General features: G+C 43.8%; 1 protein-coding gene across 1 annotated transcript in view; it reads right to left on the bottom strand.

Moving 5' to 3' along the window:
* Positions 1-15,169: 15,169 nt before the first annotated feature.
* Positions 15,170-18,678, bottom strand: part of TECPR2 (tectonin beta-propeller repeat containing 2) — a 56,431-nt gene continuing 52,922 nt past the window's right edge. The window contains exon 20 of the mRNA XM_066607479.1: positions 15,170-17,137. Coding sequence (XP_066463576.1) covers positions 16,989-17,137 — 149 coding nt within the window. The 3' untranslated portion in view covers positions 15,170-16,988. The remainder of the gene's footprint in view (positions 17,138-18,678) is intronic.

Here is an 18,678-nt window from a genome sequence, read left to right as displayed (position 1 = left end):
AAAAAAACCCTTTTGCCATATTTGCAATAAAAAAATATAAATATGAAACCAAAAACATATATATTTGGTATCGCTGCGTCCATAAAAGTTCAATCTATCAAATTAATGCATTATTTTACCCGCACGATGAACGTGGTTCGAAAAAAAAAAAAGAATGCCAGAAATGCACTTTTTTGGTCACCATATCTCTGAGAAAAAATATAATAAGAAGCGATCAAAAACTCAATGGTAACAATGGTACCCACAATGGTACCAACGGAAACGACAGGACGTATCGCATTAAATGAGCCCTCACTCAACTATGTCGACGGAAAAATAAAAAAGTTATTGTGCCCAGAAAATGGACACAAAAAATTAAAAAAAATCAAATATCTTAAAAAAAAAAAAAATACAAGTACTACCGCAAAAAAAAAAAAAAAAAAATTATACATGTTTGGTATCGTAGTAATCGTACCGACCCAAAGAATAAAGTTATCATGTCAGTTTTGTTGCAGTTTGTGCGCCGTAGAAGCAAGACGCACCGAAAGATGGCAGAATGTCCTTTTTTTCATTTCTCTCCACTTAGAATTTTTTTAAAGTTTTTTCAGTAGATTATATGGAATAATAAATAGTACCATTGAAAACTATAACTCGTCCCGCAAAAAACAAGTCCTCATACAGCGACGTTGATGGATAAATAAAGGAATTACGATTTTTTAAAAGGGGGGAGGAAAAAATGAAAATGGAAAAAAGCAAAAAAAGCTCCGTCACTAAGGGGTTAAAATGTAACAAATCTATCAAATGTCACACAGTGTTGATAGCTTTGTCACATCTTTAGACCGGGCGTGCAGCAAATATGCAATGACATTGGCACTTGCTGCATGCTGCCATTCCACATGCACCATTCTTGGCATGTGTGTGCGTCAAGATAGAATATACTGAGATTTTTCCCCCCCGTAATATGCATGTGAAAAAAACCGCAGGTGTGAGTAGCCCAATATAAATAAATGGGCTATTGGCATCGCAGGACGCACAATGACAATACGCCCGCCTTATACTCTGCATGTCTAGAGCTGTGAATTCACTCTGTACACCACTCAGTTACAGGGGGTAGATTTCAACAAACCCTCCAAATTTTTAAAAAGTTTCAATTCTTGAATCTAGGAACCTCACTCCACTCACATGCAGCTCCCTTTACTTGGCATTTTTGAATAGTGGAGTGAGAGGCAAAACTTCTGTGTTTTCTGGCTTAAATCAGTAGTAAATTTGTCTAAAGGTTCCTTTACAACTGCTGGGCACTTCTGCTTTCAGAAAAGAGTGAGCGCTGCCTTCCTATTGGTCAGCAATCCGGTCCCGAGAGCTGAAGAGGTAAAAAGCCGTCCCTGGTTGTTCCTACTGAGGAAGCCCGACCTGTAGAGCCGGAGGGCCGACGGGACGTATCCAGGGACAACCTGGGAATAAACACTTCTGATGTTCCAGAAAGTGATGGTTTATAGAGCTACAGCCACAAAACCCAAAACAGAACCACATTGCAAACCTTAACATTTGATAATCATTTATTTGAAAGCAACTTTGTAATATCGCTAGAATATATCATTACTTTAGGACTGGTGGGGGATCAACCTCTGGGACCCCACCAATCCTGGGAATGAAACATATGAAAATAGCAGTGTTGTAGAGCTGCGTCCTACATTTTCCCTGCAGCGTGGTGCTTCCACAAGGGGACAGAGTGAGGAACTGTACTTCTTAAAAAACACTTGACATATAACAGCAAAATGCCAAACGTTTTGATCAGTGGGGTCTGGGTGCTGAGACTGCCACCGATTGTTGAAATGAGGAGGCTGCAGTGCGCACCCGAGAGCTGTGCCCCTTCAGCCGGGCGCATACATTTTGACAATCAGTAGGGGGGTGAAGGTCTTAGAGGTTGGACCCTCAATGATCATAAATAGATTGTAATATTTTACAAGATGGGAATAACTTTTGAAGTATTGTATAAGTTTAAGTACTGTATGATAAGTTTAAGTACTGTATGATAAGTTCTGCAACTTTCTAATATACTTAGCCTTTCAATTCCCAACCATTTTCAAGATGTGTGCTTGCTGTCAGTAAACAAAAACATTCTTGGCAGTTTTTGCATTGCCGCCGTTTGTTATATAAGACCGGTCTAGACTTCATCTGCGCTGATGATTTACTCCAGATTTTACCCTCCTATGACGTGGAACATGTTACATATTTACAACATAGTGGCTCCGCTTATCTGGTTATCACTAGAACACACAGGGGTGAGACATCTCCCAACTTACAAGACAAAAAGCACAATTTACTGTTATCTGACATACCCAATCCCGGGGACTTTGGCTGCAGCGCAGGTCACGTGACAAAGATTACGGCGTAGCCTCTGATCGCCTAATGTAATGGAAATCAATATGCTCACAGCGCAGCTTGCAAGTTGCTGCGACTGAGATTCACAGATTGCAGGCAGTCCAGGGAAGATGTGATTTCTTGCAATCAGCGGGTCGTGGCTACTTGGGACAACAGGACCTGCACTGACTTGTTAGATTAGGAGATTGCAGGGCGACACTGCAGTCTCTCATCATGCGACCCATGTTGCAGCCAAAGTTGGCATGTAGCCCTAGCTTTAAAACAACAGGGTTAACAACATTGATTATCTTTTTATAATGGCACCTGCCAAGGGGTAAGAGATTTAGTCTAACTTCACACAGAGCGTTAAAATTTTGCACCCAGTGTAGAATTTAGCAGATTTCATATATTGTTGCAGATTCCACAACCACAATGTGTGAAACCAGCCTGAGGGCTCGATCACCTAATGGAATTTTGCAGCAGATTTGGGTGTAGATTCCACACCTAGATCCATGATGAAATCTAGGTATTCCATTGAATTCTATGAAAAATCTGTGCCAGAGCGGGGAGTTTGGAGAAAAAAAAAAAGGGCCACACTGCACGTCTATGTGATACGCAGCCAAGTTCATAGCACTTGCAGCCATACACGGTCTCTGCCGGAAGACCTGCTGTTTACACACATCAGTTAAATGCTGCAGGGAGACCAGCTTCATTTTACCGATATGGACATGAGGCCTGTGGCTACATTCACACACAGCACATTTTCTGCAGTGGACCATCCGCTGTGGATTTTGGTGCAGATCTGTATCAGAACCCACTTGTAACACGTAGATTTTGGTGCCAATTGTACCCTCTCACTTAAAGAGATTAAATTAATGTTGAAACTCTGAAGCATAAACCGACATGCTGCGGTTGTAGAATGTGCAGCGCCGCTCTATTTGCACATGGATTTCCTGCAGCCGTGTTCTGCAGGGTGTGGATGCTTTCAAAATCTTCTCCACTTTGCTGCTGTAAATGCCTCGAATTTTCCAGGCAAAAAATCCATTGCAGGTGACCATGGCTTTAGGCAGGAAGATCGCAGCTGGTTTCTAGTCAAATTGCACAGATTTTGGCTCTGCATCTCTTGCAAAAATGCTGCAGATTTTGATGCATTTCCTCTACTTGTAAACATATCAACTTCAAGATTTGACTGTTCTCTTCCTGCCTAAAGCCATAATCACACGGGATGGATTGTCTGCATGGAAAATCTGCAGCAGAAAAATGGAGAATTGAAAAATTTTCGGTTCATAATGCGCCACGTTTTCTATTGGTGAAAGTTCTGGACTGCAGGCGGCCTGTTCACCACCCGGACTCTTCTTCTGTGAAGCCAATCTCTTGTGATAGATGCAATTTATCATTGTCTAGCTGAAATATGCAAGGCCTTCCCTGAAAGAGACGTTGTCTGTCATATGTTGTTCTAAAACCTCTATATACTACTCAGCATTAAAGCCTCTCAAGATGTATAAGCTGCCCCTACCATAGGCATTAAGGCAACCACATACCACCAGAGATACAGGCTTTTGAACTGTACACTGGATGGTTCCTCTCCTCCTGCGTCCACAAGATACAGCATCCCTGGTTTCCAAAAGATTTTACATTTTCATTCATCGGCCCACAGAACAGTTTACCATTTTGCTTCAGTCCATTTCAAATGATCTTTGGCCCAGAGAAGACGCCGGCGTTTCTGGATTGTGTTGATATATGCATTCTTCTTTTAATGATAAAAACTTTAACTTGCATTTCTGGATGGCATGGCAAACTAGAAGTATTCCTGAGCCCGGGCAATGACTTGCATTACAGAATCATGCCTGTTTTTAATGCAGCAGTGCCCGAATGCTCGTAGATCTCGAACATCCAATGTGGACTGTTAGCTTTGTTTCTTGGTACACGAGTTTTGATGATATTATGTACTGTAGGTGGTGCATCACTCAAATTATTCTGCACTTTTTAGACACAGTTTTTCACAGATTAATGAACTTCTGACCATCTTTGCTTCTGAGAGACTCTGCCTCTCTAACATGCTCATTTTATACAGTCATGTAACTTAGAAATGTGATTCTCTAGCTGTTTTTCCTTAGCACTACTTACTTTTCCAGCCTTTTGTTAACCCTGTCTTACTTTCTAAGCGCATAATTATTTTTTTTTTTATTAAACGGAAAAACGTCTCCCTTTCACCTCCTGATGTGTTCTATTGTGAATAAAATATGGTTATATGAGATTTCCAAATAAAACTCTATGACACGCACATAAATGGTCACATGTGCAAAAATTAAAGCCTATGAGTTGCACTTGGAAATATTAGTGGCTCATTAGGGAAGCACAAGGCCAAGGGTCACAGAAAAAGATAAATTAAGTCATCTCTTTAGGAAATGCATCACATAATTAACAGGTTACAACATATGTTGTGACAAACATTCAGCCCTTGCCGCATACAATAAAAGGATTGATTGTGTCATTAAAAGATGAACAAAATGTCTTAGCCACGGTGTCAAAAACACCAAGCACTTAATCAGATGGATAATGACCAATTTCAAATCATATCTCTTATAATCCAAAGGAAATAAAATCCGGGGGAAGGGGGAGGGGGTGTGCAATCAGATATCAGACAGAAGAAATCCATTTACGCAGATTAAATCCATCAACTCATATCCCTTAGATATGAGAGCAGGATTGCCTCATGATATACCGATAGGAGTTGGAAATCTGCTGAATGTTTGACACAACATAGGTTCTAACCTATTGATTATGTGATGTATTTCTTAAAGGAGATGATGCAATGTATCTTTTTCCTATGTTCATCTTGACACTTGGGTTTTGTGGTTCCCTCATGAACCAGTAATAGTGTTTGTCTATTTGATCACCTATGTGAGTGTCATATAGATTTGTATTAACCGACTATTTAAAGGAGTGTGATCTTGGCTATGTCAGATAAAATTCATTACTGATGGAGAGATTTACTATAGGTGAGATTTCAGTTGTATAAACCTTATGTCTTACTGATATGAATTGATTTGGGTTATAGTTCCTAAGTCTTTGATTGCTTAATGGTGCACATCTCATGGTTGGATATGAATTATTTTGGACTTCTTGATATGTGAATATAAATTTTTATATTTTCTTTTTTTCGTATTTGAGACATTTTTCTTGTTATTTTAGGGAGATTAGGACCAGTGTTTGCTGGTGCTGCAATGCTCCACCTACTAATGGAATATATTGAACAGGATTGGAGTTGGTCATAGGTCCTAAACAAGCAGAGTTGAACAGCAGCCGTGTGCTAACAGGACCTGTGATGATGTCACCGTAGTGTGATCAGTCACCGGGACTCTGAGCGCAGCCCTGATTATGTGACTGACATTATCACAGGTCCTGTAAGCACAAGGCTGCTGTCAGCATATTAGCTTTTTACTCTTTACTTCTACACGAGCCAATCTAAACAACCAATCACTGTGAATCAGCCAAACCAAATAACCAATCACCGTGAATCAGCCAACAGAAATAACCAATCAGCGAGAATGAGTAAATATAAGCAACCAACCAATCAGGTTGCGAATGGTGCGGATTTGGGGAGTAATATAGATATGCGCCTGCTGTCAGGCTTTGCCTGTTTTAGGACCTGTAATGATGTCACAATCATGTGATCAGCTGCGGAGCTCAGAGCCCCAGTGACTAATCACATGACAGGGACATCATCACATGTAAATCACAGTAAGGTGGTTGTTAGTATTTTAATTGAGGGAGAGGATCCAGCACAGGTTCGCCCTTTTAACGGCTGGTCCTCCGTATCACTAGAGGCTAAAAGAGGGCGTTATAAGCCATCATATTAGTGACCCCCATTAGAAAATGGTTGAGGAAGTAAGGGCTCAGTCACACGGGCGCCAATCCGCCCGTGTTTCAGGACGGGAAGACGGCAGTGCAACGAATCTCCACACCTGCCGGAAAAAGAACATATGGCTGGCAATGGAGCCGGTTATGCGGAGATTCGTCCGACATGCGGTGCGGCCGTCTTCCCATCCTGAAACACTGGTGGATCGGCACCCATGTGACTGACCCTCAGAGTGGCTGGGGCTTTAGGAGGCAGTTATCATACTATTCTTGAATGTTGGCTAAAAAAAAGGAGAGGAAGACCTCAAGGTTGGATTTCAGAAAGGCAGATTTTAATGAACTCAGAAAGAGGGTAGGAAGAATCCAATGGCTCGATGTTCTTAAGGACAGAAATGTCCAAGAAGGTTGGCAAATATTGTGAAATAAAATTCTCAAAGCACAATCGTTAACAATTCCTAAAAGGAAGGAAGAATGGGAAGCATTTAAAGAAACCAGGATGGATGAACACAGAAGTTGCACACGTTAAAATGGAAGAAAAATGTGTTTATCAAATGGAAAGTGGGGGAAATATCTAAAGAAGATTATAATGCATTCTGCGGAAACTGTAGGGCAAGTGTAAGAAAAAATAAAGCTAATAATGAATTGAGGCTTGCAACACTGGCCAAAAGCAATAAAAAAAAAAAAAGGGGTTTGGGGGATATGTTAAAAGAAAAGTCAAAGATGCTATTGGATGCTTAATAGATAAAAATGGTGAATTGGTTAAGAATGATGTTGAGAAGGCAAACTTTTAAATTCCTATTTTTATCTGTTTTCTCTCAGAAAGTAAATGTAACATCAACTGATCTTTCCCGTGCTATTGAGGGAATAAAAGAATGCAGGATATCTATAAGCCGAGAGATGGTGAGGGAACACTTAGCTAACTTAAATAAATTCAAGTCTCAAGGTTCAGATGAATTAAATCCTAGGATACTAAGGGAAGCAAGAGAAGTCATTGCTGAACCACTCGCCATAATTTTTTTAAATTCCTGGAGAACAGGAAAAGTCCCAGAAGATTGGAAAAGGTCAAATGTTGTCCCCATCTTCAAAAAAAGGGAAGAAGGTGGATCCAGGAAACTACAGGCCTGTGAGCCTGACTTTTATACCAGGAAAAGTCTTTGAACAAATTATTAAACAGCACTAGAGATGAGAGAGCCTACTCGGTAAGGCAGTTACTCGAGCGAGCATCGCTCTTCTCGAGTAACTGCTTAGTGATTCGAGCAGGCACAGGTGGGCTGCGGTGGTGAGTGTGAGATCTCTCACTCTTCTTCCCGCTCCGCCCCCCCCCCCCCGCCTCCCACCTGAGCCTGCTCAGATCACTAAGCAGATACTTGAGAAGAGCGATGCTCGCTCGAGTAACTGCCTTACCGAGTAGGCTCGCTCATCTCTAAACAGCACGTATACAAGTACTTGGATAAAAACAGTAATTAACCAGAGCCGGCATGAGTTTGTAACAAACAAGTTATGCCAGACGAATCTGATTTCACTCTACAACAGAATCACCGACTGGGTTGATCAGAAAAATGCGGTGGATGTAGTATTTCTTGACTTTAGTAAAGCATTTAACAAAGTATTTCATACCATACTTATTGAAAAAATGATCAAATATGGGATTGACAAGGCAACTGTTAGGTGGATTCACAACTGGCAGAGTGATCGCACTCAAAGAGCCGTCATGAATGGCTGCACATCCAAGTGGAAGAATGTATCAAGTGGGGTACCACAAGGCTTTGTCCTAGGCCCAGTGTTGTTCAATATTTTTATAAATGATCTGGAGGAGGAAATTGATGGGAAACTGATCAAATTTGCTGACGACACAAAGCTAGGAGGGATAGCTAACACTAGAGCAGTGAGGGAGAGTATTCAAAAAGATCTAGAAAAGCTTGCACAGTGGGCAGCGACTAACAGAATGGTATTTAACAAGGAGAAATGCAAAGTCCTACATCTGGGCAAGAAAAATGGAAAAAAAAAAAAAAAGAAACATACCTACAGAATGGGAGGAATTGGGCTAAGAAGCAGCACATGTGAAATAGAACAACAAAGTCAACAATGTGATGCAGCAGCCAAAAAGGAAAACACAATTCTGGGATGTATTAAGAGAAGCATAGAGTCTAGATCACGTGAAATAATCATCCCCCTCTACTCTTCCTTAGTCAGACCTCATCTGGAATACTGTGTCCAGTTTTGGACAACCCACTTTAAAAAAAAAAGACAGACAAACTGGAGCAAGTTCAGAGAAGAGCTACCAAGATGGTGAGCGGTCTGCAAATCATGTCCTATGAGGAACGGTTAAAGAATCTGGGAATGTTTAGCTTGCAAAAAAGTAGGCTGAGAGGAGACTTAAAGGGGTTGTCCCACGGCAGCAAGTGGGTCTATACACTTCTGTATGGCCATATTAATGCACTTTGTAATGTACATTGTGCATTAATTATGAGCCATACAGAAGTTATCAAAAGTTTTTCACTTACCTGCTCCGTTGCTGGCGTCCTCGTCTCCATGGTGCCGACTAATTTTCGGCCTCCGATGGCCAAATTAGCCGCGCTTGCGCAGTCCGGGTCTTCTGCTTTCTTCAATGGAGCCTCTCGTGCAGGATGCCGGCTCCGTGTAGCTCCGCCCCGTCACGTGCCGATTCCAGCCAATCAGGAGGCTGGAATCGGCAATGGACCGCACAGAAGAGCTGCGGTCCACGGAGGAAGAAGATCCCGGCGGCCATCTTCACCGGTAAGTATAGAAGTCACCGGAGCGCGGGGATTCAGGTAAGCGCTGTGCTGTTTTTTTTTTTATTCCGAACGGGGGGGGGGGGGGGGGGGGGGGGGGGGGGGGGGGGGGGGGGGGGGGGGGGGGGGGGGGTGGGTTTGAAAAAAAAAAAACACCGTTTCGGGCGCGGGACAACCCCTTTAATAGCTGTCTACAAATATCTGAAGGGCTGTCACAGTACAGAGGGATCAGCCCTATTCTCATTTGTACAAGTAAAGACTAGAAGCAATGGGATGAAACTGAAAGGGAAGAGACACAAATTAGATATTAGAAAAAAACTTTCTGACAGTGTGGGTGATCATGAGTGGAACAGATTGCCACAGGAGGTGGCGAGTTCTCCTTCAATGGAAATGTTCAAACAAAGGCTGGACAAATATCTGTCTGGGATGATTTAGTGATCCTGCACTGAGCAGGGAGTTGGACCTGATGACCCTGGAGGTCCCTTCCAACTCTACCATTCTATAAACTGTCATCATTCGCCCGTGCAAAAGAAGCCCTATGCTGATCGTAGTAGTGTGCTAATATTTGGATGGAACAATAACCTGTCCACTCGTGATGATGTTCAGGACGCTACATACAAAAGGGGCAGGATCCTGCTGAAAGCCAAGCATTGATTGGAAGCAAAAGCCAAATGCTACAAACTGATAGGGAAGGAAATCGATAACACCATGTACACAGCTTGTACTAATAGTATGCCCTTTTATGCTAACTTTAAGTAGTTTCCTCTTATGCAAATATCATGCTACTGTAGCAGGGTGTGATAACAGAAAAAAACACATTACACATTTGCGCGAGTAGGGAAAGCTGCTGTGTTCAAGACATCATGTTTGAAGACCTGCAGCAGATAGATAAAGTTGTGGTGGGATGTAGAAGCAGATGGATGACAGCTAAACAAGTAATAAGTAGCAAGAGATACGAATTAATACATCTCTTTGCATGACTATGTCAAGAAGTCCAGGTGGTTACACACACTTTAGCTATGTGTAATAGGTATAAAGGGCAGAGCTTATAGTTTAATGAGCTTTTTGTAATTTAAAGAGGCAATAATAGAATCCATCAGCACACAGAGTAAGCAATACATTCCTATGAAGGGATCTTCTTAGATCATTACACGCTAGGTTTTCAGCTAAAATCCAGACCAGAAACCGTACAGGGGTGGAAGATACTGCAGTTGCCGTAAACAGAGTTGGACAGAGCATACAGCAACCGAATTACTTCACTGTGACTATAAGATGGTGTGACTGTTCTGTTTGTTTAGGCCTTGTGAACTGCGACCTACATGAATGCAATCTCAAGAAAAGGCTGAACGATGAACTGGAAGGAATTTGCACTCACAGACAGACACCAAAACATAAACTGAACGTGCATGCAAACAACAAAACAGGCAGCCAAATACTTACCAATGAACTAATACACACAGGCAGATAGAATTGCTAAGAAGTACAAACCAATGCATTGTACTTTATCCAAAACACATAAGCTCATAAGCCCACGCCAAGGGTCCTCGTTGTCTTGGGAGTCCCTACTCGAACACTAAACCTAAAACCGCAAAGCGGGAGCCCCGTCTACAAGCGGGATGATCATTGCGATAGGGACAGCCTCATGCTGAATCCATAGGGCCACTGTCTTGCGCTAGATGGTAAAAGGCAGGAACAGAGCAAATACAAACAAGACAGCAAACCATCAACAGGACAGACAGACAAGCAAACAAAACTAGGCCCAAGTGTTTGCTTATCAATGGACAGGTAAAACAAACAAACATTGACGGGTGGAACAGACATAGGAAGTAAATTCAGACACACCAAAACAGATCAAACACAATTTAGACAAGGGAAATACAGATTAAAACCAAACTGAACCACTGGACCACGACAGAGACGGACAGAACAAGACACAGATCTGCACAACATGCATCCTAACACCCAGGTAAGTTAGGGATGTTAAGGTATGATGAGCAGCACCATCTAGCAAGAGGGGCCGGTATTTAAGTGCACAGACCGATGGTGATTGCCTGGCTGGAGACCTCCACACCATCAACCAGCATGATATGTTGTGTAGATGCCTGAATGAAATGTACCTCATCAGCATTAAAAAGGCTGATTGTTTACACCGATTCTCACATGAAAAGGTATTTCGTGTAGCTCAGGTATCTCTTACAAGAAGGTGAACAATAAAAGGCTCATTTAAGCTCCATTTACATGCAAAGATGATCGCTCAAAATTCGTTCAAAAGATAGGATTGACAGTTTGAACGATCATTTTGCATAAGCTGCTAATGGGCACTAATGGCGATTAGTAGCTTATTAAGTTCATTTGCATGTAAATGAGCCTCCATACGCTGTATATGCAGAGAACAGCAGTTGGTCTGTTCTCTGCATACAGCTTTTTTGTTCAGACGCGGGACTGCAGCTGAATACAATGTAATCAGCGCTCCCGTGGAGAAACACAGCGTGCAGTCCCTGCTATCAGCTCTCCAGCTGAACAATAGATTTTAAGCGCAACTAAAAATCATTGTTCGGCCGAAAAGTAAACAATCGTTGCGTGTAACTGCTACCATCATCGCTCAAAAGACATTGTTTGAGCAAATTTTAAGCAATATTGTTGCATGTAAATAGGGCTTTACACGCAAAGACAAGCTTTCCAAACGATTGAAAGCTGGACAGTTTAAACAATCATTTTGCATTCCTTACCGTTGGAAAAGAATGGACAACGCCGATACCTTACCTTTCAGGGAACTAAGGCCCAAGCCCATGTCCAATCCTTCCTGGAGGAAAGACAGAAGGCGAGAGAGTGAAAAACGCATAGGATGGAAGTCATGTTGTTCGCACCAGAGGAAGAGCACCTTCCAGACAGAATGATAAACTCAGGAAGAGAATAACTTTCTAGCTTTCATCATAGTTTGAATGAGGGTTCAGCAAAACCACAGGTTTTCAGGACTGCGGCTTCAACTGCCACAACATTAAACAAAGCATGGACAAACTTGGGTGGAAGAGGCATCCTTGTAGGAGATTTACTTGAAGACCGAGAGGACATGGTGTGTCAACAAGCAGGTCAACAAGATCTGTGTACCACATGCAACATTAGTCTGGCACAATGAGAATCACCAGAACGCCCACCAGCTTGACTTTGAGAAGAGTGGAAAGGGAGGGGAGATGTACGGGAACCAAAAATTTCGCTCCAAGGAATTACTAGGCCATCCATTGTTGAAGCCTGAGGGACCCAGAAAACTAAAAAACAACACCGCACCACCACCCCCAGTTAGGTAGGCTGGTATCAGTGTTGAGAACCTGCCCAAATTGATCTGAGGGGAGTTTAGCCAGCCAAGATGAGCACATTAAAGCTATTAAGGTAGCTGGATATTTCAACCAAGAGAATCTATGGATTTGTCCCACTCGGAGAGGCCATGCATGAAACTGTCCGAATGGGATAGCCTTAAAACGACGAGACCATCAACCCCAGTACTCTCATGCAGTGACGAAATGCACTGTGATGGGAGACAAACTAGGGCATGTGTCATGTCAAATGAGAGAGCCAAAAAGACCAGCTGTTGAGATGGCGAGAAGCAGGATTTGGAGTGATTTATGATCTACTCCGTAAAGTGGCAGAGTGTGTCCAAAGTGTTTGATCAAGTTAAAACTTTCACCAAAATGGCCATTATCCCCTTGGAGGAGAGCCATCACAGATGCCAGAACCTTTGTGAAGGCTTGAGAGACCTTAGGAAACCTTAATGGCAGGGGCGTGAATTGGTAGTGATCCAAGCGGATGGCAAAGCGGAGGCTGTGCTCTGTCTGGATCAGTCAGGCATGGTGCCAAAAACTGCGTACTAGTCAGTGGAGAGTTCTTAAATGGTCCTACACCTATTGCCACTGCAGGAGGAGCAATGGAGGATGGGAGCTCACCGACAGGCAGCGCTTATCCATTCCTAAGCCGTTGTGTAAGCAGAGTCAGTATGCTGATGAGTCACCTAAAGAGGAGCTAGGCAGGTGCACTACTGGTCCTAGAACACAGCAGAGAACAATGTGCTAGTGCAGTCAGAATGACAAAACAGTACCTGAGGAAGGATCTGTAAACAGAGGAGGCCGGGAACCAATCAGAGCGGAGAACGCTGGCACCAAAAAAGGAGATTGGAAGGGCGGCTGGAAGCCCTCTCCTAGCCCCCATTGGATGAATAGGGTGAATGGGCCCACCCTACCGGAAATGCCCCCACCATGCTGCAGCTGGGGCCTAGATTAGGGCCTGCAGACTGGGAGCATTGAGAATTTCTGCAGCTATCAGCTCCCACACCCCAGTCCCTGTGATATCTGCGGGAGAAAAAAAAACTCCTGCAGTCTACACAGCCCCATGCTAGGAGCAAGGGGACTGCGCTGCCCTGGTATTAATCCCCAACCGCAGTTTGTATCGTAGTAAACACCGCTGTAATAGCCAGGTAGCCGGTGAAGAAAAACACTGCTGGTGGCAGTGAGCAGCAAGCAGAGGGCACATGGAGGAAAAGGAGAGGTCTTTTAAACCCCCCTTCCTGCACAGAGAATGGAGCCAGCTGCTGTGCCCACCCATCATCCGGTGTCCATGAAATAAGCAGGGGGCCACAGAAGAAAGGAAGGGGGGCGGGTGGAGTTCCCTTGCCTACCAAAGAGTTATGCCCACATGCAAAAGGAGGCGGAGGGGAGTTGCGGGCAGAATAGTGGTGGTGAGCGTGTCAGTGGGACATAGTGGTTGCTTGCACCAGAATAGCCATGCAATGAATGAAGCAGGGGAAGGGCTAAAGGGCTAAAATACTTATTCCGGCAGAGAGGAATACTTACCTTTCCACCATATGAATTCTAGCTCCATGTCTCCAGTAGTGTACGCCCCAGTGGTCACCTGCCTTTGAGAAGGGAGTGCTCCAATGTGGGGGTCACTATGGCTGGTGGGTCAAGATCAAGCCAATGTTGACAGTGTTTCCATGTCTTCTGAGGGTCAGGTTGGCAACAGAGTGGTTAAATCCAGTCTGTTCCCCCTCCTCAGTGGGCTAAACAAGAAAAGTCTAATACCAGTCCTATTGTCCCAGAGTCAAGAAGATACAACTGAAGACCGCTGAAAAGAGAGATTTGCCCCCTATGGACACTAAGCTAAGAATAGCTAGCTTGGTGCTTGCAGGAGGGGTATAGCTGTTATACTTAATATCTGCCTCCTAGTGGCAGTAGCTATACCCATGACCCTAGGCCATGTCCCCCAAATGCAATGGACAAGAAAAGAAGGGTACGGAGTATTAGATTTTAAATATGCCCAATGTTTGTTTTCACATGAGATTAGCCAGCCCACCAGCAGAAAAGTATGGCAGCAGCTTAGGCCTCTGCCCAATTCAAATCATGCACACTTGGCCAAGCCAAAGAGGACTGTAGAAATAACCGTTGTACAGAGGATTTGGCCAACACATATTAAAGGCTGAGGCTATGTCTACACAGGGAGGATTTGCTGCAGATTGGCCGCTTGCAGACGAGCGGGTCGGATCCGGCAGCGAGAATTCTCGCCGCGCGATCCGACCCGAGCACCTGCAGGGATGAGCGCGTACTCACCCGCGCCTGGCGGCCCCGGCTCTTTCATGTGCCGGCTGCCGCGCAGCCGGCGCATGCGCAGACCGGAGCCGGCGGCCGGGTGAGTGTGTGCCCCGCAGAAAATTAGGACATGCCGCGGTTTGTTTGCCGCGCGAGATTTCGCGCGGCCAAACCGCGGCCGTCTGCATAGGAGTGCGTATTTTAATGCACTCCTATGCAAACTTTCAGCGGCGGAAATCCCGCGGCGGGATTTCCGCTCGTGTGCAGGCGGCCATTTTCTGAATCGTCTTTTGGTATAGAAAATCCCCAACATTTCCAGTAGCAGCAATGTAAATTAGGGATTTCCAAAATTTCATTCAAACGTTGCAGAGAAAATATGCCTGGAAATTGACATGCGGTGCGGAATTTACCTCTGCAATGTGTCAATTCGCCGCACTGAATATGTGATGCGGATTCCATCTTTTCAAGCATACTTGCAGCAGGTTTTACCTTTTGCATTTAAAAAAGTGAAACTCGCAACAGATTGTGCAAGCGGACTACCTGGAAATTACCCCAAAGCCCAGTCTGTGATGGAACCAGTGGCCCACATGGGAGCACAACCCGCTGTCCCAGCTCAAGTAGAAGGAAGAACACCATACAAAATCTCTTTATTGTTTTATTTAACCAACAATAATAAAGGACTGTTAGAGGAAACTGTAGAAATGAGTAAAGCCGGACACGTTGTAAATAATAAATTAGCAGTTTGTTTCCATTATTACCCCACAGTTCTATAGAAGTAACAATATACATCACAAGATTCAAAGTAAAGAAAAAAAAGGCATTATTTTGAGGTCACTGTAACAAAATGCATACTGCTCATAAAGCCCAGTGAATTACGTGCAGATACATTCATTCTAGCGGGGGGATTAACCCTTCCTACACCCATGGATGTGCAATATTTTTTTTTTTACCACTGCTAGCCAGCTATATATGACTAAGAACGGCACTAAACTCAAGAGCTTGTGACAACCCAACATAGTTTGACTAAATGAATTGGGATGCAACAACAGATAAAAAGTCGTGACTGCATATAAAATGGCAGAAGAATGTGCACATCCACAAGTGTTACACCTTGTGATCATGGCTGAGCCTAAAGTAACAGATAAATCTGTAAACCAGTCCCTGGGCCATCCTCGTCATACAATCATATCTGCCTCTGGGAAAGCTGGGTGACAAGTGATACAAGCGGCTGTAAGGGTTGTCATGCAGTTCAGTCGTGTAGTGATCCTGTGGTGGTAAACAGCCAACATGGGGTTTGACTCCCTAATTTGGTAACGGGGAGCCTTACTAGTTATCTATTGATATATCACTCACCATAACACTAGACGTTCAGTGCTTCGAAAAAGCAGAGTAACAACCTAAAGGGGAAGGAGGGGCGGTCATATTGGTTTCTACCTAACTTTCCCAGAAACAGATAGAACTAAGATTGGGACAAATTCATCTGAAGCAGCGTGACAGAAGAGGATGACTTGGACTATTTTTTTTAGTGTGGGGCGCTCTTTAAGATGCGTCAAGGGAAGGAGGGAGAGGTTAGTCTTTTTGTATATCAAATTCTAATCTACTTCATATTTTTTTAATCAAGTGTCAAATTCATGTAGTTACAAGTAAACCGTTTTCTAACAACATAACAGTCCCGGACTTTAAAGGGTCTCTCCAATACTATGTGATGGAATATTGTTAAGATATGCTAGAACTCACCGATCACTGGGGGTCAGGATTCCTACAATTAACCAGTGCTGTGGCCCCTTTACAAATTCTTCCTGCACAGTATCGCTGCCAGCTGCCTGCTCTGCTGGGAACTACTATATAGCACCATTTAGTTGGAGGCAGAGAGCTCTACCGTACAGGATAAATACTGAAGGGACCCCAGTCCTGGATCAATGGGGGGTCCCATATGGCAAATCCCTAGAGATCATCATGCTATGGCAATACACCCTGCCATGCCATAACATTAAATGATGGCGATACCCCTTTAAGCAGCAACTTCACTTGCATGAATGAGTAAACAGATGCTGCAACTCAACAGAAGTTGTCACATTTCAAGTGAAGAAGTTTGGAAAATGACATTGGTGGTTTAAGATTCGCTGCAGAATCAAAACCACCTGCCAAAAACTCAGCACTGAGTTAGAGAGGTCCAATAGGAGGTAAGCCATATCAGACTCTCCTTGCACATATATCATCTAATAATTCAGCTGAAGGAAGTGGTTAATATCACAGCAGATATGTAGAGCCTCATTCAAGCTGCTCAGTGTAACTATATATCACAGTTTGTGATTTTGTAACAAGGACATGGAAGGAGTAATGTGGAAATGCTCCGGACCAGGCAAAGTGCTCAGTGTGTTAAATAAGGACAACACAGGCTTTTAGCAGCATAAGAACTATCTCCACCAAGATTAGTAGTTGGTTCTTGAGCAGCACCAGGTCAGATTACCTCCCATTCGTCTTCAAAGTCAGATTGCGCCAAGATGTGGTCGGACTTTGGAATGTTGGGATGGTGGCTGTAAGTCTTCGTCAGACGCTGGAGGAGGGACCCGCTGCTGCTCACCCCCCACAGCTCGTCCTGAGGGGTCACTGAAAAGAAGCCACAAGTTATCAGTAGATGGACTGATTAAAAGTTTGATGCCAATGCAGAGGTTCATTAGTATTAGACCTGGAATCTATGCATCATCCTCTTTAGTGGGTTCCTCAAATTGCTGAAGAACCATGTGATTTCCTGCATTAGTGACTACATGAAGCTACTTGTACTAAAGTGATCGCAGGAAGCCCTATCTGCTGTACAACAGACTGTCTCTTCAGGCTCCACAGACAGGTTTTAGGATGTAGGACTTCTATAAATATGCAGCTTCTGGACATAAAGCACAAATCAAGGTAGAGGGGAATATAAAAAAGCTGGAAAGAGTCACATGAAGAGTTATTTGTGCTTTGAGTGAGAGGCTAGGACGACACATGAAATTGCAAATGAAAAGCTTTAACCCTTTCTCTGCCAAGATTGTTTTGCATATGTACTTTTAGTGAGGCACTTCAGTAAGTGCCAATAATGGAATACAGCCGTTCTACTAATGGTTCTATATTGGGCTGTAGGTAGGTTCATTCTTGGTCTCGTATTAATGCCAATAATCTTGTTTTTAAGAGGACACTGGTATGGCAGCTGTAGAGCAGGTTGAAGTTGGGCCTGCATATATCTGCAGCACTCAGGCCTCATGTCCACGGGCAAAATCAGGCCCGCTACGGATTCTCTATGGAGAATCCGTAGCAGGTCCCTCCTGCCCCGCAGACATGAGCGCTGAAAATAAGAATTAACTCACCTCTCGCACGCTCCGGATCTTCCCTTCTTCACGGCTTCATCTTCTTTCCATCGCGGCCGGATCTTCTTTCTTCGGCCCAGTGGATGTGCACGGCACGGCGCCGGCCTGAAGAAAAAAGATCCGGCCACGATGGAGAGAAGATGAAGCCGCGAAGAAGGAAAGATCCGGAGCAGGTGAGTATATTCTGATTTTGGTCTCCCGCGGATCCGGACGGCTTCCATAGGCTTCAATAGAAGCCTGCGGGAGCCGTCCCTGCGGGAGACCCGCACGAAAATGGAGCATGGTCCGGATTTTTTCATGCTCCATTTAAAAACAAAAAAAAACTTTTATTGACCATCCGCGGGTATTTATCTACCCACGGGTGGTCAATGAATCCCTATGGGATGCGGATCCGCATGTGGGGTGATCCGCTGCGGATTTTAAATCATATTTTGCCCGTGGACATGAGGCCTCACTGTTGTGTATGTTTCCACAAGCTCTCACTCAGGTTGTATTGCAGCTAGAGCTGTGATGCAGCCTAAAATATGGAACTCTTACTTGATCCTCTTGTGAATAGTGGGTGGGCAGTGCATGATATGTGAAAGTTTTACTGGCTACCAGAGTTCCAAAAAAAAAAAAAATAAAATTTTTAGGTCCAAAACTATGTGTTCATTAACTTCTTGATTTTTGTCATAAAGAACTCTGAATCGCAGACAGACGGGCAGATAGATAATGAACTCAATGTATAAATTGTATGCAGTAGACTCCCCCTAGCTGTGGCTGTTGGCAGCCACCATACTTTTTTCATGAATGTAGCAGATGCATTAA

Source organism: Eleutherodactylus coqui, chromosome 6 (assembly GCF_035609145.1).
Source record: "Eleutherodactylus coqui strain aEleCoq1 chromosome 6, aEleCoq1.hap1, whole genome shotgun sequence".
Lineage (NCBI taxonomy): Eukaryota > Metazoa > Chordata > Amphibia > Anura > Eleutherodactylidae > Eleutherodactylus > Eleutherodactylus coqui.
This window is presented reverse-complemented; position numbering and strand designations above follow the sequence as displayed.